Source organism: Aspergillus ruber (genome assembly GCF_000600275.1).
Source record: "Aspergillus ruber CBS 135680 unplaced genomic scaffold scaffold00020, whole genome shotgun sequence".
Lineage (NCBI taxonomy): Eukaryota > Fungi > Ascomycota > Eurotiomycetes > Eurotiales > Aspergillaceae > Aspergillus > Aspergillus ruber.
In genome coordinates, this window is record NW_024467316.1 from 86,115 (window position 1) to 113,590 (window position 27,476).

Here is a 27,476-nt window from a genome sequence, read left to right on the forward strand (position 1 = left end):
GGGAAGGTTCGTAGCGGATGCACAGAGAAGAAAGAAGGAAGAAAGAGAAGATAAAGAAGCGACAAACTCATGTTGGTCCAAAACCAAATGCGTGAGTAACATCCGCCATTGCCGTCTGAACTGGCACCCCCGGAATGACTGGACTGTGGATTACACCAAGTCAGCAACATGGAATGTGCAGAGCGATAATCCGGAAGCCTAACCAAGATTGAGCCATCCATGAAGAGTTGTAGACTGCCAGGGCGAGTGTTTGTTTGGAGCTGCTGCATAGTTGCTTCTGGGACTTTCAGGTACAAATATCTACAAAAGCAAGTACTCATTCTTTTTCTGCCCTCACCTTCATTTATGTGAGCCCTTAATGGCGTGTTTTTGCTTCGGCTCTCATTACCAGTTTTTCCCGCCAATTTCTCTGGCAAGACGTGGCTGTTACGCAAAAAGAGTTCTCGTTTGAGATCACATTATCGCTTACTCTAGGTGCCTAGGAACCCGTCTGATAGCTATATGAGAGCTCCTCTCACCTGCGTTACCTTCTTCGAGACGTCGACTCATTATTGACGCCGGTCACAGGTTTTCCGGAAAGCTGAAGATGTCAGCTAGTGACATGTATAGTGAATCAGGTTAAACCAGTCCTACCTGGCCACATTCAAAAACTCAGTTCAGTTTATGTTGTTGACGTCCTGTGATCTCTCAGTAGCGCCATTGCCCCTAGGCTACAGTAAGGACTGATATGCTCTTGAATAGCAATAAACATTGAAGGCTAATTGAGTACCCTGCCATCTTTTTTTGATATTATAGAATAAGGAATAAGTTAAAGCCAATCATCTTACTGAAGCCCTGGTAACAGTATCTCCTTTAACCACTTCGGACACATCAGGGCCTCGAGCTTGATTGAGGTAGATCATGCGTGTCTGAAAGGCCGTGTTCGCCGTCTTCAGCGATACTTCAATTGAACTTTGAATGATATTGTCAATCTATCGGATGATCTTGTTGTTCCTGGATACAATACTCGGCCTGAAGTCGTCTCGAATAGACAACAGAGATATATTGTAGGGCCGGGGTGATAAGATAATAAGTGCAAACATACCAAACTAATCACATGATATCGCGATACCGCGACGCGTCTCTGCCAACCTAACCCCAGCTAGAACGAATTGAAGTGAACTTGGGGGACAGCCAGACTCGATATGTCCGATTTGGATGATGATTATGATGATCATCTTAACGACAATGCTTTCCTAGCTGCTGAAGCCTCCGAAGCAACCGCGGAATCGAATGAAAACACCCCGCGAGCGGCGAAGCGACGTTGTTTGGAACCTGAAGATTATGGCCAGGATGGAGAAAGTGTGGGATCTCAGACCGATTCCTTCCGTTATTCTGGGGATGACAACAAGGACAAATATGCCTCAGATTCGTTCGTAGATGATGATGAGGTCCACTCACCTAGCGCATACGGGGAATTTGACGGAGACTCGAGGCGCAAATTGAAGGCCTTCTATCCGAAACACAGCGTCATGCAGGAAAATATCTTCGTTACGCAGCTAACGCAACCCCCATCGCCGCCTGAAAGGATCCGTGGACCTCGTTGGAAGAAGCCTGATCCGAAGCCCCCCACGCCGAAGCCCCCCACGACTACACCACTTCCATCAGTGCGCGACGAGAGAAGTGGCGGCGGTAGAGTTGACAAACCAACAGGTAATGGGGGGCGAGGAGGAGATAATGAATTTTCTGACGATGAAGGACTGGATGCCGCCATTGCGGCATCACTCGAATCTTTCGAGGAGGAGAACTCCCGGGCAGCTACATCTTCGTTTTCACACGAGCCAGCGCAACCACAACCAACAACAGCCGCTGCTTCAAGTGGCAAAAATAGCAATAATAACAATGTTTCGACGGATTCGTTCCTTGACGATATACCGGAGGATGCGTTTGACTCGGAGCCGTCTTTATCTCCCCCACCCAGAACGAATCAAGCGGCGCAGCGAACTCAGACATGGCCAAGCATGGGCCGTCCTTCAAATGGACCTACTGGCCTTCGTCAAACAACATTGTTCAGCATGGCTGCTCGAAATGCAGAGGGGCCAGCGCCCAGAGGTGGACAGAACCTCTCTCCACCTAGCAAGGAGGAGCCTCCTACTCACCACAAATTGAACGACGACGCCACTGCTACGTGGGTCTATCCTATGAACCTGGGAAAGACAAGAGATTACCAGTTCAATATAACTCAACATGGCCTCTTCCACAATTTGCTAGTGGCGCTGCCGACAGGTCTGGGAAAGACGTTCATAGCGGCAACCATCATGCTAAACTGGTTTCGCTGGACAAAAAGTGCTCAAATTGTCTTTGTAGCACCTACAAAGCCCCTTGTGGCCCAGCAGATTTCTGCATGCTTCGGCGTCGCTGGTATTCCACGTTCACAGACCACAATGCTTACTGGAGAAGCAGCGCCGGGGATACGGTCTGAAGAATGGAAGACAAAGCGCGTGTTCTTCATGACTCCGCAGACCTTGGTAAATGATCTCAAAACGGGAATAGCCGATCCTAAGCGTATTGTTCTACTAGTCGTCGACGAAGCCCACCGTGCTACCGGTGGCTACGCGTATGTGGAGGTGGCCAGCTTCCTTCGCCGATTTAACAAGAGCTTCCGAGTTCTTGCTCTAACAGCCACGCCCGGTTCGACGGTAGAATCTGTACAAGCAGTTATCGATGGTCTGGATATTGCACGTGTCGAGATACGCACTGAACAATCTCTTGACATCCGAGAGTACGTTCATTCCAAAGACATTGAGACTCAAACGTTTGAAAATTCAGAGGAAATGGTTCTCTGTATGGACCTATTCTCTCGAACGTTGCAACCTCTTGTGGACCAGCTTCGCAACCTCAATGCCTACTGGGGACGGGATCCCATGATGTTGACTGCGTTCGGCTTGACCAAAGCGAGGCAACAATGGATGGCATCGGATGCTGGCAGAAACGCAAACATGGGGATGAAAGCCAAAACAAACACCATATTCACAGTTCTTGCGAGTTTGGCCCATGCGATTGATCTGCTCAAATACCATGGAATCACTCCTTTTTACCGCCATCTGTTGCATTTTCAATCCAGTGTCGATGGGAAAAAGGGTGGAAAGTACCAACGCCAGATTTTCCAGGATGATCATTACAAGAAACTGATGAATCATCTTGATCCATGGGTTAAAAATCCCGAATTCATTGGGCACCCTAAGCTTGAATATCTCAAACAGGTTATCTTGAACCACTTCATGGACGCTGGTGAGGGTGACGAAGGATCAAGTCAGTCGGCGACGAAAGTCATGATATTTGTGCACTTCAGGGATAGTGCCGAGGAAGTCACACGAGTATTGAAAAGATACGAGCCCATGATTCGACCACATATTTTCGTTGGACAGAGTAGCGCCAAGGGCTCAGATGGGATGAACCAGAAGACTCAACTTGGCGTCGTTGAGAAGTTCAAAAAGGGAACTTACAACACCATGGTGGCTACGTCAATCGGTGAAGAAGGTCTAGATATTGGTGAAGTCGACCTCATCGTTTGCTATGACTCGTCTGCTTCCCCGATTCGCATGCTTCAACGAATGGGGCGGACCGGTCGTAAGAGGTCCGGAAACATTGTCTTGCTTCTCATGCAGGGTAAAGAAGAGGAATCCTACATTAGGGCGAAAGATAATTACGAGAAGATGCAGCAAATGATAGCTAGCGGCACCCGATTCACTTTCCATGACGAAGCATCCCCTCGTATCCTTCCGGCAGGCGTGAAGCCTGTACCTGATAAAATACAAATCGACATACCGGATGAGAACGCAGAGCAAGATTTGCCTGAGCCAAAAAAAGGAAAAGGCCGAGCTCCAAAAAGGCCCCCAAAGAAATTCCACATGCCAGATGATGTCGAAACAGGCTTCACCAAAGCATCCAGCCTCGCCGGGAATACGAAAAGTAAGGGAGATAACAAGAGCAAGAGGCGTGTTCGAACGCCAACTCCTGAGCTTGTCGAGTTGCCTGCGCTTGATGAAGTGTTGCTTACTTCGCCCCAGCAACGAGAGCTTGAAAACCGGTATCAGAATATTGGGGGCACCAGTCCACAGTTCATTCGCTATCCTCGGAACGATGCCTTTCCCCATTTGCAGCATGTCTCAAGGCCTACGAAGTCAGTGAAACATGGGAGGGTGACTCGTCGTATGATTGGTACGCTGCGAAATATGGGCAAAGTGAATGCCGATTGCGAAAAGCGTTACAAGCATATTCTATCTCTTGTACCTAAACCGCCTCCAAAGCGTTCATCTCCTGTCAGCGAAGCAACCCGACAGAAGCCGAGCGATAGACGGCCAACAAATCATTTCAAAAGATCTAAACCAAATCTGCCGTCTATCGAACTCGACGGGGAATTGGATCTCAATGACGAACCACCTTCTCCGGCTGTGTTATTTTCTTTCTTGGAAGACCACCAAGAACCACCTAAAGCCTCGCAGATGAGCGATCTGGATAGCAACTATGATTTTCCGGATCTCAAGACACTTTTTGAGCAGGCAGATGTAGAAAGTCAGCCCATGCGCAAGCGACGTAAAGTCATGGATGATGATAGTGATGAATGAGTTTGGAGCATCTTTTTGTGTTATGAATCTTGGTTGGCCGGTTCTTGTATTGTGTCGGCTTTTGAAGCGTTGGAAATTTAATATATACCCAGGTTATTGTTTTATCAAAACATAGACATTCATGTACTCTTCATGCAGAGCAACTATACAAGTTCTCTCCTTGCCCAAAGTGGATATTCAAATGCCACGGGCAGTTAATTTCTGCACACGCACCTTTCTCCGCCAACTCAGGTCCCATCGGAGAACAAGACAACAATATCCAGAAGCCCAAATCATCCCCAACACTCACAACAATGGCTGACGCCCAATTCGACAGTGCGCTGTGAGTGACTGCAATTCCCAGAAACTAATCCGTCAAATGATTCCCCATTACATCCCATTCTCTTCAAAGACAACACGAGGCCTTAACCCCACCTCTACCGCATCCCGTTGCTGACCAGATAACACCTCAATCATCCAGGGACCTCCTCCGGCGTCTCAATCCCCGCGACACAAAGCGCAACCTTCAGGCAATTGCTAGTGTCGTCCCCGATCTCACCGAAGACCTTCTCTCCTCCGTCGACCAGCCCCTGGAGGTTCGCCGTTGTCCGAAGACCAAGCGCGACTACCTGCTCTGCGACTACAACCGAGACGGTGACAGCTACCGATCGCCCTGGAGCAATGAATTTGATCCGCCGCTTGATGATGGAACCGTGCCCAGTGAGCGGGTGAGGAAGCTCGAGGTTGCGGCCAACGAGGCGTTTGATGTCTACCGTGATCTGTACTATGAGGGCGGTGTTGGGAGTGTTTACTTCTGGGATTTGGATGATGGGTTTGCGGGTGTTATCCTTTTGAAGAAGGGTATGCTGTTGTCTCTGAGGGGTATATATGCGATGGTACTGGGGGAATGCTGATGGTATCTGCTTCCAGGGGTTACGCCGGGTGCGAAGAGCTCCGGAGAATGGGACAGTATCCACGTTTTCGAAGCCACCGATCGGGCACGCATGTCCCACTATAAACTCACCAGCACCGTCATCCTCCATTTGTCGAACGGAAACGAGACCTTGGGTGAGATGGACCTCAGCGGCAACATGACCCGTCAAGTGGAGGTGGACTTGCCTGTTGAGTCAGATGCAAGTCACGTTGCCAACGTTGGTAGACTAGTTGAGGATATGGAATTGAAGATGAGGAACTTGTTGCGTATGTCTTTGTTGAGCTATTGAAATTTGGGTCTCGGTATGCTGACCAACTGATAGAGGAGGTCTACTTTGGAAAGGCCAAGGACGTGGTGGGAGAACTCCGGAGTAAGTTATACCGCTCTCTCCATTTTGTTGAAAATACTAATGATTATCCCAGGTCTTGCTCCTCTGTCCGAGACAAACAGGGACAGGGCTGCTCAACTGGAAATGATCAAGTCCTTGCAGAGGTAGTCTGTCTGTTGACACATTGAGCTGTTTTCGCGTCTCCTTTTTCAAGCGTAATTTCAAGATATGTAGCTTGTGTTCAAAGGTTCCTGGTGATCCAAGTTGTTTTGTTCCTAGTACATAAATTGAATTTTATTGTAGCTATATTGCTGTGCCATTTCACGGACAGATGCGTTTCTATTTGGTTTAAAACAAAAGGGTATCAAAAATATGGTTTCTCATGAAGTAGTAAAAGGAGGTCTGTTCTCCCTTCCCAATAGCGGACAATCAATCAACTTCCATCTTCTGTCCCCCTTCTGCCTTCACCAATTCCGTTGAAGTTGGATTGCCAATCTGCTCCACAAACTCCCTCGCAGCAGCCCAAAGTTCAGCCTCCTTATCCTTCCCAACAGTATCCTTCCTACTATTCAACCAACTGATGTCCAACGGATTCGCAACCCCCGCACCTCCCCCACCAGCGGCACCCCCCTCACCGGTCCGGGACGCAATTTCTGGAGCAAGAACAGAAGCTTCTTCTAGAGCATAGACTTGGCGACGGAGACGGACATCAATCGAAGAGAGGAGGGCGAAATATTGCGAGGTGGCTTCTTTGAAGCGGGACTTATGGGAGTCGAGGGATGTGTCTGCTGTCGTTGTTGTGGGGGAATCTTCATATTTGGCGTTCGTCAGAGCTTGGACGGCGAGGCCGGCGGAGTGGATGAGCTTTGCGACGTCCTATGAGTACGGGGTGTTATTTGGTGATTCTGTTTGTATGAATGCGATGGAGCCTGTAGAGCTCTTACCTTGTCCACATCATTTAGTTGCCGGATGCGGTCAGCTGACGAGAACTTCTGGTCCAATTTGTCTAATTCTTTGCTTTCCGCCATGCTGATTGTTTACTGGAAATTCTGAGAATTGAAAACAGTGCAAAGCTAATTGATTGAAGCTCTTGAACAGGAATTCCGCACGCCGTCACGTGCAAGACCTGGGGAAACGCGCTAGTCCGAAGGCGGTATAGTGCAATATCAGAAAAGCAAGCTCGCAAAACCTCCGTCTATCCATCACCACGTCTACATCCTTCGTTTAAAGCCCCCTTCTGCAGTCGCTTATTATTTTCTTTATTCTTTAGCATAATCCTATCACCGTAACTAATTACCACGCGCCATGTCAGCGCCAGGTGGGGCCCCGAGCCCTGCTCCTCGGAGTGGAAGTATCGGGCCTGGCGGGGGAGGAATGTCAATGCCTTCCCAGCAGTCGATGCCAGCGACAACTCCAGGGCCGACTCCGGGCCCTCCACCGGCTCCTCCAAGTGGGGCTATGTCGCAGCAGAACTTGAATCAGATAGTAAGTTGATATTGATTGATTTGTGGTTTCATTGGACATCCCTTTTTCGCGTTGAATGGTCGTTGGTGCGTTGTTTTGCATTGTCATTTTCGAATTCTGCGTTTAAATCTTTATGCGCCGTATATTCGCCCTTTTTTCATTTCTTCTCACCTAGTATGGGATGACCGGTCATTGCTGGTATCTTGAAATGTCAAGCGAGCTCTTTGTCATGGAAAGAGGCATGGAGAAGGTCCAGAGAAAAAGCTGCCCTCCCTGTCATCATGACAAGTCTTGCTTCGTGCGTGTCTGGAGTAGTTCGGGTGTGTATCTTCAAAAATGAGAAAGGAAAGGAAAGGAAGGATAAACTACCCATACCCCGCGCGCTTCACTGTGAATGTATTGTGTTTTGAGTACTAGCACTTTCCTTCACCTGACCTCGCTCCCGCCGCTGGGGTTTCCATCTACGTCGATTCTGGTTCCCCCACTTCGTCTCTTAACTTCTGTTGTGCACCATCTCTCTGGTTGTTTTATTTCTCTTTCTCCTGATCCCTTCACCCATTCGCTACCATACACGCCAATATTTTCCATGTTTGAAAGACCAGGAAATGTGGAAGAGCAAGATTAGGGCCAGCACCACCAGCCATGACCAATACGGGCTTTCCTCGAGCACAATGACTGCGGCTCCTTCTGCGACAGCTTCATTTTGTGGAGAAGGGAGTTATACATCGTCTCGCATCGAGGATGGGTACGCATCTTCGCAGACCTCGTCTTTGGGCGCTGAGGAACAGTACCAAAGTGCTACCGAACAAGGCTCTTCCCCGACAGCTACCAGCGAAGAAGTCGTCAAGGGAACTACACACAGGAAAGCGTTGTGGCCAGGCGGGTGGGCTGATCCCCCAAGTCTTGCCGATGTGAGATCACTTCGTCCCCTCTACCCGAGATTCCCAACAAAGCCTGTCGGGGAAAGGGTAGGACTTGTGAACCGCGAAGATGGGAACGCCCAGTCAAGGCATTTGGCTAGTGCTGGCTACGTGGGAATTGAGGCTGCTTCTACTAATGGTAGAGGAGGGAACACCATGAGGCAGAGAAAGAGAGCCAAACAGGGAGAACAGAACCCTAGAGCGTCTACACCTGTTGATATCATGAAGCAGATCATCCCCAAGGTCTCAATAACCTTATCGCATTTCTTGCTTGCTGCTTATACTTTGTCGCGTTTTGGTTTTTCTGAAATCCTTTGTTTTAGAATACACACGCGAAACTTGATCCGTGCTGACATGTCTATTTCCGTAGGTCATCGACTATCTGGCCAAAAAGGGATACAGTCGTACTGAAGCTATGCTTCGGATGGAGTCTGCAAATCAGGAGATTGACGGGCGTCCTTTGCCTCCTCTTGGGGAAGATGCACGCCCAAAATACAGACTTGGGTTTGGTAAGTGAGGGTCGAGCATAGATTCAAGTGGTAGGTGGCTAATGCAAACGGTCATTTAGATTTACTCAAAGTCTGGGTTGAAGACAACCTTGATCTATATAAACCGGAACTCAAACGCGTCCTTTGGCCCCTCTTCGTCTACACATTTATCAGCATGGTCACCTCTTTCTACCCGCAAGATGCCCGACAATTCTTCGACGTGAACAAGAACCTCTTCCTGCCGGAGCATGCGGAGGATGTGCGCGCTCTCGAACCGATCAGCCTTCCAGAACACGTCCAGGACAACTCGACCGCTAAGTTATATCGCAACAACAAATATCGCTTGATTCTTAGTAACCCGGCATTTGGGAACCTTATGCAGTTCCTTGAGAGCAAACAGAAGGAAGGTGGCTCTGTCATGTCTGCTCTTTTGAGTAGTTACTGTACAATCCTTACGCGGGATCGCGCGGTCGATGACCGATTCAGTTTTGCTGCCATGCTGGGCCAAGCTGGCATGGGTCAAACATTCCCTGCTGAGGATGAAGGTATTCCAGGTCATCACCCAGGATCTGCTTATACTGGTGATAACCCGGCCATGGCGGGGACGCTACCCCGTTTAAAACTGGGGAAGCTCCCGATGGAGCAAAACTTGGAGACCGATGTGCGAGGCGAGCTCGTGGACGAGGACACAAAGAACCCTCCGGGACCTGGTCGTAACACGCTCCTTCAGGAGTTTGACCAGATGATCAAAAAGGAGGAAGATGAGGACGCCCCCACTAGGGCTGACATTCCTTACCCTCCATCGACTGCCCGGGACGTGGCTATGGAAGTTCAGCACGTCAAGGAGAATCGTGATAGATTCAAAATTGAAGGTCGGACTGGTGGTGTTGGCCCAGCTGTTAGCGTCTGCATGTTTACCTTCCACAACACCTATGATGGGTAAGTCATGTGGCCCCTACAATATCGAACGGATACTAATAGGAAAACAGAATCACATGCTTAGATTTCTCCGATGATAATATGCTTGTCGCAGCCGGTATGCAAGAATCCTACATCCGAGTTTGGAGTATGGACGGCAAGAGAATTCCATCGACTTACGATAACGTCGATGACACCCCTCCATCCAATTCTCGTCGCTTGATTGGACATTCTGGGCCTATTTACGCACTATCATTTGCACCTTCAGCCACACGATCCGAAAATGCTGTGGCACCAACCAATGCTCGCTGGTTGCTTTCATCCTCCGCTGATAAGACGATCCGCCTCTGGTCTCTTGACTTATGGCAGTGCATGGTTGTTTACAAGGGCCATGATCAACCGGTGTGGGATCTTCAATGGGGCCCGTACGGTCACTATTTTGTAACAGGGGGGCATGATAAGACCGCCCGTCTCTGGGTCACCGATCATATCCGTCAACAACGTATCTTTGTTGGGCATGATCAGGATGTGGATTGTGTGGCTTTCCACCCGAACTCTGCATATGTCTTTACTGGCAGCTCCGATCATACTGTCCGCATGTGGGCAGTGACCACCGGTAACGCTGTGCGTATGTTCACCGGCCACACTGGAAACATCACCGCATTAGCGTGCAGCAGAGATGGAAGACTCTTGGCATCTGCAGATGACCACGGCTCGATTTTCCTGTGGGACCTGGCTCCAGGACGACTCCTGAAGCGCATGCGTGGCCACGGGAAGGGAGGCATCTGGTCTCTTAGTTGGAGTGTCGAGTCAACGGTTCTAGTCTCTGGAGGCGCAGACGGAACCGTTCGCGTCTGGGACGTCACTGGCCCAGCGCAAGACCCATCTCAAGGTCGTGTTGTCGGTGAAGGCGGAGCTGGAACTAAGGTCGACGGAGGCAATCCTTCAGGTGGTGCGCAGACCTCAAGCTCTGTTGCTCCGGGTATGGGCAAGAAGAAGGGCAAGGACGTGGTTGTTACGCCGGATCAAATCAGCGCGTTCCCTACCAAGAAAAGTCCTGTTTACAGGGTGAAATTCACCAACATGAACTTGATCATTGCCGGGGGCTCTTATCTTCCGTAATGGCGGGTGTGAGTTTAATGCTTGATTTGCATGCGATATATGGCGCCGGATACCCGATTTCTGTTTTCCCATTTTCTTTATTCTGTTTTTGGCTCAGATTGCTAGAAGTGCGTTTGCCTTCTCAACATGATATTAGCGTAACAAATGTTCATGTATTTGGTGGCTGGAATTCAACGGCGTCCTGGCACTGCTTATAGAAACGGGAGTGGGATTGATCAGTTTTGTATATTTTTGATTATTCAATGAAGTAGCTTGATCTTTATCATTCGAAATTAATAAGCAAAAATTCCGACTAGATCTCGTTCACGCATATACTGTGCACCTCATGGTTTCCGTATCGGACCCTGCTGGCCACCAACACCCTTGTTCATAGCCGTAGAAGCCTGTATATCAGCCACCTTAGGCGGAAGCACCAGAGCACTGCGATCATTCCGCTTGTAGAAATCCACAAGGACTTGCGCCGTCTTAGCCGGCTGATCCTCTTGTATAAAGTGTCCCGCTTCAGGGAAGATCTGGAGTTGGAATTTACCTTCACTTTGTTGTCAGCTTTAGGCATGAATCAACAAATGAAAGGGTAAACGTTACCCTGCATTTGCCCAATCATCAAGTCCTTATCCAGCCGATCCGTCCCTGCCAGGATGAGCAATTTCCCGCCCCGTGCTTCAAGGAACTTCCGACTGAGCCCAATAAACCAGTTCTCCCAAAATGGTTTCGTGTCGTTTAAGTTCGTCCGCCAGACCCAAGGGCGGGAGAGATCAGTGGGTGTACCCTTTTCGAAGAGAAGGGAAGGTACAGAGACACGAGCTGATGTCCTGTTACGAATTGTGCGAGAGCGCGTATGCCATTCTATTCCGGATGACAGAGATGGAAAGCGGGTTGGGCGTGTTGCGAGATATTTCTCCATGCTCTGGAGGGCGTCCATCGCAGAACCCTCGACGACGTCGAGAACAGCATATGCCAGTAACTTGTGACCCAGGTCACCCTTCTTAGCAACATCAGTAACAACAGCGCCTCCTAGACTATGTCCGACAAGGACAATATCTGGGAGCGTCTCCCAGCCCATCTTCGTCTGCGTCTCACGAATAACAAATTCCAAATCCCGACTAAGCGTTTCAAGCGACAAATCAATATTGATATCCACATCGCCGTCCCCAGCAGAAGAATCAATTCTGCCAACTTCCGTATTCCCGTGGTCCCGCGCATCCAGGGACAAAACACCAGCCTTGGGCAGGATTTTACGGATTTCCTCCGCACACACGGCGAAGGAGAGACCAGAGGAGCCGGCGCCGTGGTGCATTACGAATAGGGGGCCTGAGTTTGAGGGTGGAATTAAGTAGATATGGTGGGCGATGCGGAGATTTGTGGAGGGAATGGTTTGGGTGAGGTGCAGTTCTTGGGTGAAGAAGTCGGCCCAGGTTAGGGATGTTGAGGCTTGGGATCTGCCGGTGTTAGCATCTGTTGCTTGGAATCCGGTTTATTGAAGCAACACAGCAGTCAATTATGATAGACCAGCAGCATTCTGGAAACAATACAATGCAATACATTATGCCACTGGCCTGGAACAAAGCAAGAAACGCACCCTCGATTTGGCCTCGCAAACAACTGCCTCGTAGGCGATGGAACAGCAGTAGCCGTAGACGACGCATCAGAACTATCATTATCGCTTTCCCCGATGGGATGCATAGTAGACCCCCCGGCTGGCTGCTCAAAAATCAAGGGAGCTTCGGAAGGCAGTTTAGCCAGTTTTGCCTTAGCGCAGGATTTCTGCAGCTCACTCATGGGTGAGTTAGAGGATCTTGGTGGGTTGTTGTGGTGTTGGGTTTTATGGTTGTTGTGTTAGGTCGGGTTGTTATTTGGAGATGTTCGTTTGAAGTGGGATATCCGCTGTGGTTCTGGGTCGAGGATGGCATCTCTTTCCATTGTATTGATATATGTTTTGATTAGCTAGCAGGGAACTTAAGGATATTCTGCTAGTGTTTTCTTTTTCTCTAATCTGCAGAAATGCTACCTTATAGCAAAGTCATCGTAATCGTGAAAATGCGTGTATGTAATTATGTATCGTATTGTCATGGATTTCCTCTTTAAAAACACCCCGCCATTTTCACCTAGATTCTTCTACATCTCCTTTGAACCATCATTGTAATTTTATTTTTCTCGGTATCTGGATCGGCTATAAAGGTACACAGGGATTTGAAGTGCTTGGCGTCATAATCCCAAAAGCAACTTTACTCGGGGTCTTCCAACCGGATTCCATTGTTTGTTGCGAGTACAGCATGAGAAGCACTAAGATTAGGATGGTTATATTGTATTATGATATATCGAGAGTATACAAATTTTGGCCACTATCAGAATAATACATAACATCTCAGATTATAGTATAGGTGGTGGCCCTTGAGATCATCGAAGAACACTTGGGCACATGAATCGGCATACCAGCATCAAAATTACCCTTGCAGCTGTTCAAGCAACAGTCCCGGTCCCTCAGGCACGGAAGTCCTGGCGTCGTGTATTGGCCCTGCTTATACAGAACTTCTTCCCATTCAACATGGTACGCTTATATATGTTCTCCCATCCCAGCAGTCTGCGCAGAAGAGACCAATTTGTCTCTGAATATCGCTCTTCAGTGCCCAAAAAGGTAACTGAGGGTCTCTTGTTGAGATCCGTTGTGGAGATTAGAGCAATGGTTCGGAAGGGTTCCCTGCGCTACCAAGGGTCGGGGCCCTCGATTGAAGATCATCGCAGATATCGTATCGATCGAGAGAAGAACAGGTGAAGAGCTGCATCTAAGGTGCGGCTATTATCGATATGTGTTCAATCACGTGTCTCATGAATAGTTGATGACCTCACCATCCCAGTGGAACGCATAGAGTTATGCTGAGGATTAATCCTGTCTATATGCCATGACGTCAACGTCGCTGCCACTATTACATACTTTACTCGATACTACTTTTCTTCTTCATCTCTCTGCTCTGATATTGATTGGGGTTTAGAAGCATTGCAATTCCTCAATACAATTCAACTGAACCAAGATCACTTACGCAGCAAGATGGTTTCGCTTTGGGGCAAGAATAACGACAATGGAAACCGAGAAGACCAGCAGGATCATGAAGATGAACAGCCAGTTACAAGACAGCAACAAGAGGCAGACGAACGAACACGGTTGCTACCACGAGATAACCAGGCTTATCTGAGCCCTGACGATCCTGCTGTGAGTATCATTCCAGATAATAATGTTGTCCGACGAGTATCTACTGACCTCTTAATAGGTCTCCCCATACAACATCTGGGGCATACGAGCCCTACGAGGATTATCAGCCTTATTCCTCGCCATCAGCTTCGTCTGGTGGACATTCCTTCTCGTTTCTCTCTTCGTCAACCCGCCAGTGTTGCATACCCGTGGCTCCGGCTTCTTCCCGTTTGCCTATACCACGTTGACCACCGGATACCTCGTTATCGCATTGCTATTCTTCTCCATTCCATCGAAGCCAATGACAATCTGGGGAGCCATTATCTCAGTCTTCCTCCTCGTCGACATGTGCATCATCCTTGGAGTCCCCGGTCTCCGTGTTGAGGAAGGATGGGTCGGAATCGCATCAGTAGTCTGGGCCACGTTCATCGCCCTATTCAACGTCATCCAAAACCACTCCGTCGGCTGGGGCAAGCGCGAGGAGGAAGAACGACTCACCGGCCGTGAAGAAACCCGCCGACCACTCGGAGAATGGGTAGCCGTCTTGATCGAAATCGTCATCATGGGCGTCCTGGCTATCGTTTCAATTCTCTTCACGCTAACCCTCATCCTCCGCGCCCGGGACGCCTCCCTCGAAGTTCCAGGCAAGAAATACCTCGTCCACGGTGACGCCTACCAAGTTCACCTAACCTGCGTCGGCGAAACGTCCAATAAAAACGGCAAGGGTGACCCGATCCCCACCATCCTCATCGAAGGCGGCGAAGAACCAGTCGAACAATCCCTCCAGCCCTTCATCGACGACGCGTACCAAAACGGTTCCATTCAGCGCTACTGCTACTGGGACCGTCCGGGTCTCGCCTGGTCTGACAATGCACCCTCCCCGCATTCCGCCGGAATGGCCTCTGACGCCCTCTCCGAGGCCCTCGCCCTAGCCGGCGAAGAGGGGCCTTGGATCCTCGTCTCTGCGGGTGTAGGCGGTATCTACAGTCGTATCTTCGCTAGTCGCCATCTTCTCGAAGTCAAGGGCTTCCTGCTCATCGATACCCTACACGAAGACCTCCTCAAGGATCTTGGCAGGCCCGGCCGCGGCTTCGTCATCTGGCTTCGAGGTATCATCTCCCCACTTGGGTTGGACAGAATCGCCGGCGCAATATTCAAGGGCCGCTCGCGCGAGGACCGCGTCTTCGGCCGGTCCGCGTATCAAACCGGTAGCTTCATCCGCGCCAAGTTACAAGAGAATCTCGCCGCGCAGACTATCACGTACTCTGAAATCCGCACGGCGCAACATGTCCAGATGCCTGATACGCCAGTTGTGGTTGTTAGTTCTGGGACTGAAGTCCGGAGGAATGACCAGTGGGCGAAGAAGCAGGAGGAACTTACTAAGATCACGGATAATTTGAAGGATTGGGATATTGTTCGGGGTGCGCCACATGAGATTTGGAGGGCTGCGGAGGGGAGGGCTATTTTGGAGAAGAGATTGCGCGAGTTGGTTGAGGTTTGAGTTCCCTCTAATTGGGATAGGATTGCGATAAATTGTAAAATGTTTTTGTTTTGTGATATGTGATTTATGCATAAAATGTATCTATTTTGGGCACGGAGAATTGGCGTCATTGTACATTATGCTCTCTAATGTTATGCTATGTCCATTAATACCTCACTACATTGCAAGTAGTAACACTACAACCGAGACCACGAACAATGAAGTAAAACCCATTTTTCGTGCTATACATGAGTTAAATCTATATTTCCCAGGAGACATGAAGTTCTCATACAGGGAGGAAAAGGAAAGATACTTGTTGCCCTAGCCCTTCTTCAAGCCCAACCACAAATGACCGTGTACGAAATAATTTCGTGAGAATACAGTATGGTATGGAACTAAAAGCATGACGATGAATGTCGTTCGATCGATTCGGAAGGCAAGCATTGTGCCGTGATAGGGCCCTTTCTTTGATTTCGAAGAAAGACAAGGCAAACAAAACGAAACAGCGAAATCGACCCGTCACTCTAGGCTAGCTCCCTTGAACCTCTTAGCAAGCTGATCGCTTTCTGTCTTTGGTGACTGGGACCTAATAGAAGGTGGGAATGGGCGAGGAGGTGACCGGGGCCGCTTAGGGGGGCGCTCACCACTTTCCTGAAGGATTGTAACCAAAGTCGCCCATCCGGGGGTGTTTATCAATTGGAGGCCCTCTGAAGGGGAATGGGATGTCGCGACGCGGCAGAGGAGGGTTTCTTCGTCCTGTTGGAGAGGAAACATGTATGTTAGCGAAAACCCATGCAATCCTGGCCTATGTGTCGCCTTACCTTGCTAAACGTGGACAAAGAATGAAGGAAGCATAGAAGATGGAAGTCAGATACAGCGAAAACCACCTTCGCGGGATCGCCACTGGAAACGAGCTTTTTGGCAATATGACTCAACTCCTGGCTCTCGCCAACAAGCGTGCGATTCTCGACAGGGAAGGTGTTCTCGAGGAAGAGAGGCGATGGTACCGTTGGGAAACCGTGTGTAAGGGTGACCAGAAGGAAATCCACTGGGAAAGATGGCTTCGCGTTCTGCTGGGCGCTTACACCATACTCGTTGATTTGTCGGTAGAAAACCTCGGGGATATACCGTGCTTTGTTTTCGGGGTTGTCGTCTTCTGACTGCACGAGCATGACGGATGGTTCTGCAGAGGGTTCGATGATATCTGCTCGCACCATTTCGACTGCTGAGACCGAAGTCTGGTAAGAACTAATCGTAATGGCTCCCTGGTCATCACCGCTGAGCACACAGGTTACGAAATTCGAACCAAAGCGGCCAGTCCGACTCCATTTCGTGGGTTTTGGGTATTGAGCCTGCAGCCGAGAAGCAAAAGCAATTTCCAGAGACGAGAGAAAGTAAGAGTCGACATGGCGCTTACAGACCACAGTCCCGTCTCCTTGACCAGCGTCCAACAAATCCGTGAAGATAATTCCAACCTTTTCAAGACCACACATACGCGCAACTTCATCCACCTCCTTCTCATCTTCCCATTCCTGAATTGTCACACCGTCAAGCTCGTTCACCTGAGGCGGCTCATAGATGGCTTGCACCACTGCCTTGACCCCAAGTGGAACTTCTGTGTACTCCTCGTAGGTACCGTAGAGGAAACCCAACCGCTGAGCCCCCGAATTCCGCCAGAAGTCCAGAATTTTGTTAATCAAATCCGGAGTGGCAAACTCCACATGGTCGACCATGCGGAATTCTTGAGGCTGCAAACTGATTGCGCTCGGCTGACACTTGGTGCAAATCCCCTCCGGCCATTGCGGGTGACCGGACGGACAGTCTTGTCTTACACGGTAGAACGGTTCGTTGAGAGGTGGCATGTAGGAGCTCCCGGATTCGGGTTTGTTGGCGGCGGCATTGATTTTACGTAGGTAGGAGTGGAATGACAGATGCTTGATCTTCTTCTCGGCTAGGAATTTCGGATCGTAGGGTTCGAGGGGCATACAGTAGTCGCACATGCCTTTAGGGCCGTGCCTGCACATTTTCGTATCCCGGTTGCGAGGAATCTTCCCATCTTTCTTGTCCAAGTTGTTGTCGAGCGGCGATTGCTTGACGACCTCCCAGGGGTTTTTGATCGCCTGCGGGCGGATACTGATTGTCTCGTCCTGTGTGAGAGGAGCCCCGTTCAGGCGCTGGGTGGTATCAGACTGGGCATTTCCCTGCTGTGAAGATTTGTCTTGATAATCAAGGAAAAGCTTGTCTCCATGGCTTCCCAGGTATCAGCACACTGCACCAATTCCTCCCCGCCCATGTGGAGACTCACTTGAGGCCAACCTGCCCAACAGAGATACCCCCCAAACTATTCAATAACCTCTCATCGCCACCGGTTCCGATCGGTTTGTTGGAAAGGGCAATCGACGCAGATTCGACGTCTTGGGGTAGTTTCTCGACAATCTGACCATCAATGAAAGTCAGCAACCCACCGACCAAGCTTTACAACTCTCCCGCGAGCGCAATATTGAGCAGGGAGAACCGTACCTTCTGCTGTAATGATGGGAACTGCTCCTCTGGGCTGACGTTCAAGCGGAATTGGCCGTTGCGGCTTTCGAATCGTAGGACAATCGGCCTAGAGGCCATGTTGAAGAGTGTTTAGGAGGGGAGGGCTGTCGGAATATATACTATGAATGATTTCGCGATTTCCAATGGCGGATGAAATCAAAGACGGGTATACTTTATGGAATCATGATAGAAGATGTCAAACTGTGGGAAATGAAGGCAGACGGAGAGCTCTATCGTCATCGCCGGTGACACACCGCCTTACAATACGCCCCGCCGACTAGTGCCTAAAAGCATGCTATGGTATTTGCTACTACAGCTACGAGATGGTTTGCTCCAGACTTTTTTCCTTATTAAACGGCGTATGTATTTGATTTTATTATATTACTGAGATGATATATCGATATTATCATATTCTCATAATAGACGCCAAGGCAAAAACAGACGGACAGAAACAAAGAGCAATAGAGCAAAGGGGTATCCTGATCAAAAGCCAATTAGAGAATAGTACACTTCCTAGGCAGACCACAAGGCCCCTCTTTGCTCTTCTCCTCCTGCTGCTGAGTGCCTTGTTGCTGCTGGCTGTTCGAAGCAGGCTGGGCAGTCTCTTTCTTAGTTGGCTGAGTTGCAGGCTCAGACTTGGACTCCTCAGGCTTCGGCTCCCGGCCGCCATGCAGTCACGCGAAGTTGACCTTGGCAACGTGCTCGTAGAAGGCCTTACCCTGGGCCTCGGCGATCTCGAGCTCGAGGGGAGTGGGCTGGCGAGAGCCATCGGCACCCTATGCATGTTAGCATCCTGGTGATTTCAATAACAGAGAAAGAACTTACAGCAAAGGTACCAGCACCCCAAGCGCTACCACCGTGGATCTCAGTCAGGTTCGAGAGCTGAGCGAAGGTGGTCTTGTAGCCCAGAGGGACGTAGAGGAAGCCGTGGTGAGCGAGGGTGCTCATGGCAGCAATGGCGGTCGACTCCTGGCCACCACCGAGGGTACCGGTGGAGACGAAAAGACCGGCGTACTTGCCCCAGAAGCCACCAGTAGCCCAGATACCGCCGGTGCGGTCCCAGAAGGTCTTCCACTGAGCGGGGAAGTTACCGTAACGGGTAGGGATACCGAAGAGAACGGCATCATACTGGAGGAGGTCGTCGGGGGTGGCAATGGGGTGGGCGGACTTGGGGGGAGCGTGCATCTTAGTGAGGACTTCCTCGGGAAGGGTCTCGGGGATCCTATTGAGTGGTTAACTTTGTTGTTTGGTCGGGATTAGACTAGAGTATCAACTTACTGGTAGATGTCGGCCTGGCCACCAGCGGCCTCAATACCCTTCTTCTCAGCCTCGGCCAGCTGGACGATGTGGCCGTACAGCGAGTACTAGATCGGGTCAGCGGGTAAAAGAATAAGCAGAGAGGCAGGGTCCATCATACGAAGACGATAGCAACCTTGGGAGCCATGGTGACTTGTATGGTATCTCAACGGAGCAATTGAGGGGGATTAAAGTGGATGATGGGGATAGAGGAGAGAAGAGAAGAACAAGAAGGGCGGACGACCCATAATATATAGGAGCCCCTCATCTTGTGCCAATATTAGTGTACAACAGCAGTGGAAGAGAGAAGCTCAGTAATCGATTACAGATGACCCCACTACCCACTTCCAACTGGTTCCAGAGCTTGGTTGTTGGCCAATAAGCAGTGGCATTGATGGGTTAGTTGATTCTTACGGAGATCTGACAAATGGACCGAAACCGCAATTCAGCATGGCAAACTCGGGATTGGGGATTATTACGGATGATCTGATAATGGGATATGCGGTCTGCCTCTGCTCTACTCAGCTTACTGGCGCTTATACGAGATTATGGAATGATGGCTAAGAATTAGCTGTTCGCACGCGGTGCCGTCATGATGTCATTAAGAGACTCATTTTCCGAAATAGTGATGGCATGGTATTCCTCCAAGGTAGCATAAAGTAAAGCATCAAAAGTCAATTCCTGGGTATCTCTAAATGCAATCAATCTGCAAACTATGCTGCTCTCCATACATACAACCAGAACCCACTCAGCCGCGCCCCCGACCACGAAACCGACCACGCATAAACCCACCTCCCCGACCTCGTTCATTCCTCCACTCACGCTCCCGCTCCCTTTCGCGTTCCTGCTCATCCCGAATTAAAGATCGTTCCCGCTCTAACTCCTCCTCGGTCTTCTCCACCCGCAATGACGGTCTTGGCAAATGTTCGTTCCAACGAGGATGACCATCGGGACACGCTCTACCGTCCGGACAGAACCCGGCAAGGTAATACTGACACAGACGGCGTCGGACATGGCGCTTTGCGCACAGAGGACCTAATTCGCAGAATCCTTGGTCGTAATTCTCACATGGCGGAAGGCGAGCGTTCTCCCGTACATGTTGGTATAGACAATCATCGCCGTTGGGGCAGTATCCGGATCGTGTGAAAGACTGGCATTCCGGCATGCGCCGAAGGTTGTATTCGTGTAGATATTCACATTTCAGGCCCTTCTTGCAGAGCCCCTTTAGGAAATGCTTGCAAACGAGGGAGCCGTGTGTAGTCGAAGGGGCGAGACCCGACGCCGTGGTCGTAGATGTGGTAACACGTGTCGGAGTGGGATGGCGATCTGGGCAGGCAGGCCCTAAAGGACAGTGGCCTTCGCTGTAGGCTTTGCAGACAGGGACGTCGCTGGCGAGACCGAAGCCGAAACTATTCCGGAGGAACGGGGTGAAGGAGAAAGAGTTGGATTCGGGGTTGCGGGCGTTGTCCGTCGACAGGATGCTGGAGGCCGCATATCCAACGTCTGCTGCCATGCTGATTCTTCTGGTGTGGAAGGTGGAAGTGCCCGTGGGATGCGGAAAGCTAGAGGGGGCTGCGTAGCGATAGCACCGCGCAAAGTCAAACTGGGCCTTTCTGCCAAATGATTATTATAATAACAATTTTACCAATACAGGCACAAGAGGGGAAACAATAATTTGAGGTCAAATTTTGCGCGTAATTAGGAAAACAGAGCTGTGATAGAGAACAAGACGAAAAGACAGCAACTGTGACAGGATTATCAGTTGTAGCCTTAATGATTAAGCAGCAATGTCATATACGGAAGGCGGTGGAAAATTGAATAGCAAAATCTGTGGCAGCCAATCACATATATCAAAAATCACTGCCAGGTTCCTCGGGCAGAAATGTCAGATTTCCCTTTCGGTCTTATTAAATCCGCAGAACTACGCTGTCCCTCTAGAACCCGATAGAATCATACACGGCACGCGCTACAGTGTCATCCCACACTACGAGCCGTGAAGCCTGATTGACATCCACAGGCCGTCCAGCATACAGTTGCTTTCAGACGATCACCAAAAGTACTGTATGGAGTACGGGCCTAGTGATCCCGATTCGTGTTGATGCATTGGGCTTATGGGTCAGTGTATTCGCCTTTCAGGATATCACAAGGTATCAAAGACCTATAGAGGACACAGTAACTGTATGAAGTATTCCGGAGTGTGTCCAGCGCGGTGCCATGTCGCCCAATTGATGGTTCTCATAGAACTATGCCCTGGACGAGTAACTAGTTAGTTGGAAGTACACCTGACAAATCCGACAGACTCGACAGGCTGCCTGCCAATGATACTGATTTTCTGCCAAGTTTTCACTGAAGTCTCATTAGTGTGGTGGCCAATAGATTATCGATGCACAGGCCATCGCATCAAGCCACGATGCAAATCGTTTCACTTGACAGTCCCGGTCTACCCTTTTCATTCTCCTTCTATTCCCAGCATTGACCGCAAATTCGCGCGACAGTAGTAGGTGCAACGTGATATGTTCGTGCAGGCAAAAGTACCATACGGCATCCTCCGTGCTCCGTTAGGCGCAATGCGATTTCAGCCATTGCGGGGATGCAAATCGCTAGTCCATGGCCTGCATTATCCCCACACGGTCGACATCGCGTCTCCCTCTTCCAACGAGGCGCAGCAGAAATAAGCAGGAAAAAGCAAACACATCTTTTGTAGAAAAGCCAATTCCCATCAAGTCACAACTGGCTTGGCTTTGGGGGATTCTCATAGGTTCACTAGTTCATTTAGTTGCGATCTGAGACTTGTCTGGGTCCCTTCAAATCACGATCAGCCGGTCCGGTCAAGGTGGTCTGAGTAATGTCTGTTCTCTCACAGGGCGACACGATGTCTCCCAACACGCTGTTGTCTCCGTGAGCATCCAGAAAAGATCCACATCCGGTAGTTCAAATTGAGGCTGAGAGAAAAGAAAAGTGACATCTATCGCCATGAGATTATTCACCGAAATGAGATTTTGTACAAAAATAGTAGCATTGTCCCGGCACTTATGCCTGCGGACTATCCCGGCCGAGCTTTGAATCATCCAATAATCACGGTCACATCACAATTCCGAAGTCTTGCATCTACTCTGTATACGACTGAGGTAGAGTTGAGCGGGAATTCGAGCATCGTCTCTCATCCGGAAAGGCTGGCGATCACAATAGCAGTCCTTATACTCCGTAGATAACTTAAAACAATGAATGACCTTGTCTGACATGTAATGCATGCATGGAGTGCTGTCTTTCTGCCTGCCGTGTAGGGCGTAGGGGATGTTGAGAAAACGAGCTGAAGGGCGGGGGATTGGTATTTCAGGCCTGCACGTGAATGACAGAAGGAATAGGACCTTTTTTTCTTCCCCTAGTTTTTTTTTTTTTTTTTTTTTTTCCTCATCAACCATTCTGCTGCGTGTAATTTCGAATCAACACCAACGGTTTGTCAGACTCAAATAAAGTCGAGCGAAAAAGCAAAACGGGAGGCCAAAAGTAGACAACAAAAGAGCATCATCCCACACGTGACGTCTGTTTTGGGCAAGTACGAGTATTTACCTTCCCTTCCTTCAGGATTCTTCAATCTCAGTATTCTAACCTTTGAAGACAGTCTGTCCTTTTTCAATTGCTGTCACCATTCCCTATCTGAATTGAGTGGTCCAACTCGTCTCATTACGATATGCTATCCGGCCTCTTCCCCCATTGGCGTCGCAAAGCGGCAGAACGCTCCAGCAAGTTCAGCAGCTCCTACGAAATCCCAGTCTATGCAAATGCAGCTTATTATCCGAACTGGAGGGTCTATCGGAAGCAGCCTCCTTCGTCCCTGAGATTGGGATTCGTCTCACATGTCTTTTACGCGTTTGCTTGGTACGTGCTACTATACTACGGAGTACACAGGCAATAAGTACTAACTCTCAGTTGACCAGGGTCAAGGAAGATGGCACAATTTATGTATGTCCACTTTGCTCAGACGAGTACGAGTATGTACGGCTAACTGGTGCAGCTGAGTGATGAATGGGCAGATGCGCAAATGCCAATCGACGGGACCAATGGCTGCATCCGTGCCTTCACACAATTAAAACCGCAATATTCCAAAATGAAAGTCATCCTCTCAGTTGGTGGTGGAGGGAAAGGGAGCGAGAACTTCGCGCTGGTGGCTCAGAGCCAATCCCGACTGGCCACCTTTGTCCGGACAGCGAGGGAATTGGTGGATCAATTCGGTCTGGATGGGATTGACAGTAAGTGTCCATCAACTCATCATTGTAAGTGATTTTGTACTAAATAACAACTAGTCGACTGGGAACATCCCGCAAATCCGCAAGAAGGTTACTACTATGTCAACATGCTCGCTCGACTGCGCGAGGTCCTACCCGCTCCACGATATGTGTTGGCCACATGTCTTCCCGCGGGACAATGGGCACTCCGCAACATCGATCTCGGCAAAGCTTCACAATACTTAGACCTGCTTAATATTATGGCGTACGATTTCTCTGGTCCATGGACGAACGAAACCGGACATCAGGCGCAGCTTTACGCACGGGGCGGTGGCCATTCTGGTCAGTCGGCTGTTAATTACGTCCTGTCCCAAGGTGTGGAGCCTAAAAAACTCCTTCTTGGAGTTCCCGCATATGGACGGTCATTTCTGGGTAGCAGCAAGACTGGTCAGTCGTACTCTGGCACTGGTGGAGAAGACGGAGTGTTTGATTATGCCGATTTGCCGCGTCCCGGAGCCAAGGAACATCACGATGATAAAGCCGGGGCTGCATATTGCTCTGGAGGGGACGGTGGTTTTGTGACATATGATACACCACGGACGGTCCAGCAGAAAGCCAAATTCGCGACCAAACTGAAATTAGGAGGGCTGTTTTACTGGCATATGGCGGCGGATGCACGGGGGCCGAGGAGTTTGCTTGAGACAGGGTACAATACTTTGCACGAGATGTAATTGTACATTGAGGATAAAATGGCGGCATACTGTTATTTATGGTTTGTTTGTATTCATTAGGTTGATATTCTATTCTATACCACAACTTTTCTAGTCTTACTATACATATCCAAGTCCAAACCTACAATCCAATTAAGCAGCAGCAGCTTTCTCAAACACTCCCTGAATCTCCTTAACACCCTTCTCCTCGGCCAACAGCAATCCGAGCAGAATCCGCGACTGCTGCGGGTTCAAGAACCCACTAGCAATCTGGTACTCCGCGGCATCGCCCGTGATAGCAGACGTAGGCACCTCCCCATTAACAGTCCGATGGCTCTTAACAACAGGAATGCTCTTATTCTTCACAATATCGTTAATGGCAGTGTCAAAGTCACTTGACACACCACCAGCACCAGCACCAGCGATAACAATGCCCTTAGCGCCGTGCTCAACAGCCGCATACAGCAGATCAGCCTGCATATCCTCGTACGCATACAGGATATCCACGCGCGGAATTTTGTCGATACCGGAGACATCGATCTCCGTCTTAGCCCTAGGCTGCACAGGTGGATAGAAGAAATATGGCTCGTTGGAGACTATCATGCCCAAGTTGCCCATCTCCATGGCCTTGAAGGTGTCGACTGTGTTGGCTTGCGTCTTGGTGACGAAGAAAGCGGAGGCGATGCGGTCGTTGAGAACGACCAACGCACCGCGGTCCTTAGAGTCCTCATCAGCGGCAACGGTGACGGCTTGCAGGAGGTTCATGGGGCCATCTGCAGAGAGTGCGGTGGAGGGACGCATGGAGCCGACAAAGACAATGGGCTTTCCGCAGTTAACTGTAGTGTCGATGAAGAAGGCGGACTCTTCGAGGGTATCTGTGCCGTGCGTGATGACTGCACCGGACATGTTGGGGTCATCGCAGACCGTCGTTTGCAGAGTGTGTGTGAGGTTGAGAAGGAGGGAGGAGGAGACATCGCCGCTGCCGACGTTAGTGGCTTGCACGGCGGCGACGTTGGCGATTTCAAAGGCCTCGGGGATGGCGTTGAGAAGTTTGTTGATGCCCAGGGCGCCAGATTCGTAATCTGCTGTGGCGGTTTTGTCGGGGCTGGTGCCGGCGATTGTTCCTCCTGTTCTGCTTTAGCACTGTATTCCGGCTGTATGGAAGTGAAGAAGGAGGTACCAGTTGCGAGGATAGTCACGTTAGGAAGGGACTGGTTAAAGTGCGTGAACTTCAGACCATTCGAGTTGGTAAAGGCAGAGCTGTTGGCCGCCCGAGGGTAATGTACCACAGGCGTAGCAGAGCCGGTAGCAGCCAAGAGAGCAGAAGCACCAACGGCAGTGTTCTTGAAGAGGACCATATTGCTTATTCTTTTTCTCTTCCTTTTCTTGTCAAGGATGAGTCGTTCCTGGATCAGTGAACACCCCGGTGACCTCCTTTATATACCCATCCCGGTACTTCGTATCTACTCCGGAGTACATAGAGCTTGGCTACTTCCTTATCGACCCAGGAATCGGTGTCCCCAAGAAGCTAAGAGAAACCGGCCCGGGATCGGGTGAGGTTATGGACATTGACAAGCCGATAGAACCCGTGATTCCTCTTTGCAGTATGGTTGATGATAATCGTTGGTTTTAACTTGGTTTAATATAGGTGGATTGGAGACGAGTTGGAGAAGCCAAGTTGGGGTAGTATCAGGTACGGGGACCTTGTCACCCCGGTTTTCAAAAGGTACATTACATAGTTAATTGAGGACTATATTGTATGGTCTGGTCATTTCAATCGCATGCTTTGGAAGCCCATGTAGCTCTCTAGTGACTGTACATAGCCATTGAGTTACGACAATCAATTGACAGCGCCAAGATCTCGAAATCAGGCACAATTGGAGAACTGATACCAGCCAAGATAAGCATATCAATGATATCCACTGCCAAGTCCTTCTATATGATTAACACCAAAACCAAACGTAATAAAATCCCATTCCTGATTAAAAGACTCATAGAAAACACAAAAGAAACACTCATTTACGGAGTACAATGTTACATCCCATTCAACAACCCCTTCCCAACATCCAATGTCGTACGGAGCTCATTCGCCGCCAACGCCTCGGAGAAATACGGCAGTTCGCGGCCATGGTACAAGCTAGAGTTGCCGCGGATATCCACGGGGAGCATCGAATTCGACGGAAGCATGGTGATGACTTTGAGTTTGTCGACGGTGGATCGCATCGGGACGGTGTTGTTGCCTGGGTTGAGGACGAGGTCGTCCAGGAAAGCTTGGCCGATGTGCGTGCCGTTGGAGGAGAGGTCCATCGTGACGTTGCCCTGCGTTTGTGTTAATATGGATCTATATCATCGGTTGAAAGTCGGACATACCAAGGTGAGAGTCATAACGGTTGGGTTGGGAATATACACTGTTCCCTCCGTGTTGGTTCCGTCGGCTGCATCTTTGGTCAGGATCTTGAATTCGGTAATGTCGAATCCGTTCAACTTGTTCAGGCCTGCCACATTGCATTAGCTACAATACGCTAGGGACCACGGATAAATGACACCCACCTTTAATAGTGACGGTCTTGTTGTACGTCACATCCACCTTGGGCAAAGCCCCCTCCTGCAACTTGGGCTCCCCATAAATATTCATGTCAAACTCCTCATTCAACAAAACCGCCTTCGCAAAATCCCCAAACGCAGTCTCATTGCTGAGCTTGATCTGCTCCTCGATATGCACAACTGCTCCATCCTCAGCCTTAACATCCGGCACCTGGGCGTTGCCCCAAGGCACAGCCCCAAGCAACGACACGGCAGCCGAGAATCCAAAGATAGTTGGTTTAAATGCGCTGCTAGTTCCGATTACCTGCGTCTGCTTCAGATGGAACGATCCCGGGGAAGGGTCGGTGATGATCATGCTCGTAACGTTCAGGGTTGATTTGTTCACGTCGTTTCGTGCGATCCTTGGGTAACCGACGTACACCCTGCGAAACAGTCAGTATCCTGGTCCCGCTTGACTGGATTGTCATTGGATAACATCGAATCCACATACACTGGAAGGACAATCACCAAGACCACCACTCCCGCGATGATAACATGCACCCACCACCACTTCTTGAGGTGGGCTTTAATTCGAGCACCCACGCTGGGCTTCGGTGCTGGAAGGTCCATTTGGGAGACTTCTGTTGTCTTACCCTCGACCATGGTGACTGGTTATTCGGTAGGTTTCGAGTATACTCTGCTTGCTACCTGTCAGCTCGCCACTCCCATAAACGACTGAGTCCCACATGGTTT

At 49.8% G+C, this 27,476-nt stretch overlaps 12 protein-coding genes across 12 annotated transcripts; 5 read left to right on the top strand and 7 right to left on the bottom strand.

Annotated features, from left to right (window-relative positions):
- The first annotated feature begins 1,150 nt into the window (after window positions 1-1,150).
- mph1 (3'-5' DNA helicase) lies at window positions 1,151-4,747 on the top strand. Its single transcript, XM_040782312.1, has one exon. The coding sequence runs from the start codon at window positions 1,185-1,187 to the stop codon at window positions 4,605-4,607; it is 3,423 nt and encodes a 1,140-aa protein (XP_040637303.1). The 5' UTR covers window positions 1,151-1,184; the 3' UTR covers window positions 4,608-4,747.
- A 119-nt stretch (window positions 4,748-4,866) lies between these two features.
- Window positions 4,867-6,210, top strand: cap2 (F-actin-capping protein subunit beta). The gene is made up of 5 exons (XM_040782313.1): window positions 4,867-4,929; window positions 5,068-5,447; window positions 5,517-5,786; window positions 5,843-5,890; window positions 5,943-6,210. The coding sequence occupies exons 1-5, from the start codon at window positions 4,901-4,903 to the stop codon at window positions 6,014-6,016; spliced, it is 801 nt and encodes a 266-aa protein (XP_040637304.1). The 5' UTR covers window positions 4,867-4,900; the 3' UTR covers window positions 6,017-6,210.
- Window positions 6,123-6,910, bottom strand: EURHEDRAFT_482074 (mediator of RNA polymerase II transcription subunit 11). Its single transcript, XM_040785513.1, has 2 exons — window positions 6,793-6,910; window positions 6,123-6,724 (listed from the first exon to the last, which is right to left on the bottom strand). The coding sequence occupies exons 1-2, from the start codon at window positions 6,874-6,876 to the stop codon at window positions 6,278-6,280; spliced, it is 531 nt and encodes a 176-aa protein (XP_040637305.1). The 5' UTR covers window positions 6,877-6,910; the 3' UTR covers window positions 6,123-6,277.
- A 1,073-nt stretch (window positions 6,911-7,983) lies between these two features.
- On the top strand, window positions 7,984-10,760 carry EURHEDRAFT_404031 (putative transcription initiation factor TFIID subunit; the record flags this gene model as incomplete). Its single annotated transcript, XM_040780279.1, has 4 exons — window positions 7,984-8,598; window positions 8,627-8,741; window positions 8,801-9,659; window positions 9,710-10,760. 4 exons carry the CDS (start codon window positions 7,984-7,986, stop codon window positions 10,758-10,760), a joined length of 2,640 nt encoding a protein of 879 aa, XP_040637306.1.
- Window positions 10,761-11,083: 323 nt separating this feature from the next.
- Window positions 11,084-12,539, bottom strand: ppe1 (putative ribosomal protein/carboxylic ester hydrolase (Ppe1); the record flags this gene model as incomplete). Its single annotated transcript, XM_040784596.1, has 3 exons — window positions 11,084-11,289; window positions 11,346-12,199; window positions 12,340-12,539. The coding sequence occupies 3 exons, from the start codon at window positions 12,537-12,539 to the stop codon at window positions 11,084-11,086; spliced, it is 1,260 nt and encodes a 419-aa protein (XP_040637307.1).
- A 1,267-nt stretch (window positions 12,540-13,806) lies between these two features.
- On the top strand, window positions 13,807-15,448 carry EURHEDRAFT_516567 (DUF2417 domain-containing protein; the record flags this gene model as incomplete). Its single annotated transcript, XM_040786488.1, has 2 exons — window positions 13,807-13,968; window positions 14,027-15,448. 2 exons carry the CDS (start codon window positions 13,807-13,809, stop codon window positions 15,446-15,448), a joined length of 1,584 nt encoding a protein of 527 aa, XP_040637308.1.
- An 89-nt stretch (window positions 15,449-15,537) lies between these two features.
- npl4 (nuclear protein localization protein 4) lies at window positions 15,538-18,174 on the bottom strand. The gene is made up of 5 exons (XM_040782314.1): window positions 17,948-18,174; window positions 17,733-17,863; window positions 16,249-17,677; window positions 16,072-16,183; window positions 15,538-15,964 (listed from the first exon to the last, which is right to left on the bottom strand). The coding sequence occupies exons 1-5, from the start codon at window positions 18,044-18,046 to the stop codon at window positions 15,957-15,959; spliced, it is 1,779 nt and encodes a 592-aa protein (XP_040637309.1). The 5' UTR covers window positions 18,047-18,174; the 3' UTR covers window positions 15,538-15,956.
- Window positions 18,175-18,321: 147 nt separating this feature from the next.
- On the bottom strand, window positions 18,322-19,472 carry pst2 (putative NADH-quinone oxidoreductase Pst2). Its single transcript, XM_040782315.1, has 4 exons — window positions 19,386-19,472; window positions 19,247-19,332; window positions 18,794-19,190; window positions 18,322-18,744 (listed from the first exon to the last, which is right to left on the bottom strand). The coding sequence occupies exons 1-4, from the start codon at window positions 19,410-19,412 to the stop codon at window positions 18,643-18,645; spliced, it is 612 nt and encodes a 203-aa protein (XP_040637310.1). The 5' UTR covers window positions 19,413-19,472; the 3' UTR covers window positions 18,322-18,642.
- Window positions 19,473-19,718: 246 nt separating this feature from the next.
- yth1 (cleavage polyadenylation factor RNA-binding subunit YTH1) lies at window positions 19,719-20,934 on the bottom strand. The gene has a single exon (XM_040782316.1). The coding sequence runs from the start codon at window positions 20,775-20,777 to the stop codon at window positions 20,013-20,015; it is 765 nt and encodes a 254-aa protein (XP_040637311.1). The 5' UTR covers window positions 20,778-20,934; the 3' UTR covers window positions 19,719-20,012.
- A 1,721-nt stretch (window positions 20,935-22,655) lies between these two features.
- Window positions 22,656-24,378, top strand: EURHEDRAFT_414030 (glycoside hydrolase family 18 protein). Its single transcript, XM_040782317.1, has 5 exons — window positions 22,656-22,820; window positions 22,883-23,143; window positions 23,203-23,227; window positions 23,280-23,514; window positions 23,569-24,378. Exons 2-5 carry the CDS (start codon window positions 22,956-22,958, stop codon window positions 24,219-24,221), a joined length of 1,101 nt encoding a protein of 366 aa, XP_040637312.1. The 5' UTR covers window positions 22,656-22,820; window positions 22,883-22,955; the 3' UTR covers window positions 24,222-24,378.
- Window positions 24,354-25,558, bottom strand: EURHEDRAFT_531996 (asparaginase ahrA; the record flags this gene model as incomplete). The annotated part of the gene is made up of 2 exons (XM_040787203.1): window positions 24,354-25,327; window positions 25,381-25,558. 2 exons carry the CDS (start codon window positions 25,556-25,558, stop codon window positions 24,354-24,356), a joined length of 1,152 nt encoding a protein of 383 aa, XP_040637313.1.
- A 676-nt stretch (window positions 25,559-26,234) lies between these two features.
- On the bottom strand, window positions 26,235-27,353 carry EURHEDRAFT_459627 (DUF3712 domain-containing protein; the record flags this gene model as incomplete). Its single annotated transcript, XM_040784599.1, has 4 exons — window positions 26,235-26,519; window positions 26,571-26,695; window positions 26,751-27,166; window positions 27,235-27,353. The coding sequence occupies 4 exons, from the start codon at window positions 27,351-27,353 to the stop codon at window positions 26,235-26,237; spliced, it is 945 nt and encodes a 314-aa protein (XP_040637314.1).
- Between the last annotated feature and the right edge of the window lie 123 nt (window positions 27,354-27,476).

Bases quoted from the DNA above. Each gene is read 5' to 3' on its own strand.
- mph1 (XM_040782312.1), top strand. From the start codon at position 1,185: ATGTCCGATTTGGATGATGATTATGATGATCATCTTAACGACAATGCT.
- yth1 (XM_040782316.1), bottom strand. From the start codon at position 20,777: ATGGCAGCAGACGTTGGATATGCGGCCTCCAGCATCCTGTCGACGGAC.
- npl4 (XM_040782314.1), bottom strand. From the start codon at position 18,046: ATGGCCTCTAGGCCGATTGTCCTACGATTCGAAAGCCGCAACGGCCAA. The intron at 17,678-17,732 runs GTGAGTCTCCAC...ATACCTGGGAAG, and splicing joins GTTGGGCAGGTTGGCCTCAA to CCATGGAGACAAGCTTTTCC. The intron at 16,184-16,248 runs GTAAGGCGACAC...CCTCTCCAACAG, and splicing joins CTTTGTCCACGTTTAGCAAG to GACGAAGAAACCCTCCTCTG.
- pst2 (XM_040782315.1), bottom strand. From the start codon at position 19,412: ATGGCTCCCAAGGTTGCTATCGTCTTC. The intron at 19,191-19,246 runs GTAAGTTGATAC...ACCACTCAATAG, and splicing joins GGCCAGGCCGACATCTACCA to GATCCCCGAGACCCTTCCCG. The intron at 18,745-18,793 runs GTAAGTTCTTTC...TAACATGCATAG, and splicing joins GGGGTGCTGGTACCTTTGCT to GGTGCCGATGGCTCTCGCCA.
- cap2 (XM_040782313.1), top strand. From the start codon at position 4,901: ATGGCTGACGCCCAATTCGACAGTGCGCT. The intron at 4,930-5,067 runs GTGAGTGACTGC...TCAATCATCCAG, and splicing joins GCCCAATTCGACAGTGCGCT to GGACCTCCTCCGGCGTCTCA. The intron at 5,448-5,516 runs GTATGCTGTTGT...ATCTGCTTCCAG, and splicing joins TGTTATCCTTTTGAAGAAGG to GGGTTACGCCGGGTGCGAAG.
- EURHEDRAFT_482074 (XM_040785513.1), bottom strand. From the start codon at position 6,876: ATGGCGGAAAGCAAAGAATTAGACAAATTGGACCAGAAGTTCTCGTCA. The intron at 6,725-6,792 runs GTAAGAGCTCTA...CCGTACTCATAG, and splicing joins AACTAAATGATGTGGACAAG to GACGTCGCAAAGCTCATCCA.
- EURHEDRAFT_414030 (XM_040782317.1), top strand. From the start codon at position 22,956: ATGCTATCCGGCCTCTTCCCCCATTGGCGTCGCAAAGCGGCAGAACGC. The intron at 23,144-23,202 runs GTACGTGCTACT...TCAGTTGACCAG, and splicing joins GTCTTTTACGCGTTTGCTTG to GGTCAAGGAAGATGGCACAA. The intron at 23,515-23,568 runs GTAAGTGTCCAT...AATAACAACTAG, and splicing joins CGGTCTGGATGGGATTGACA to TCGACTGGGAACATCCCGCA.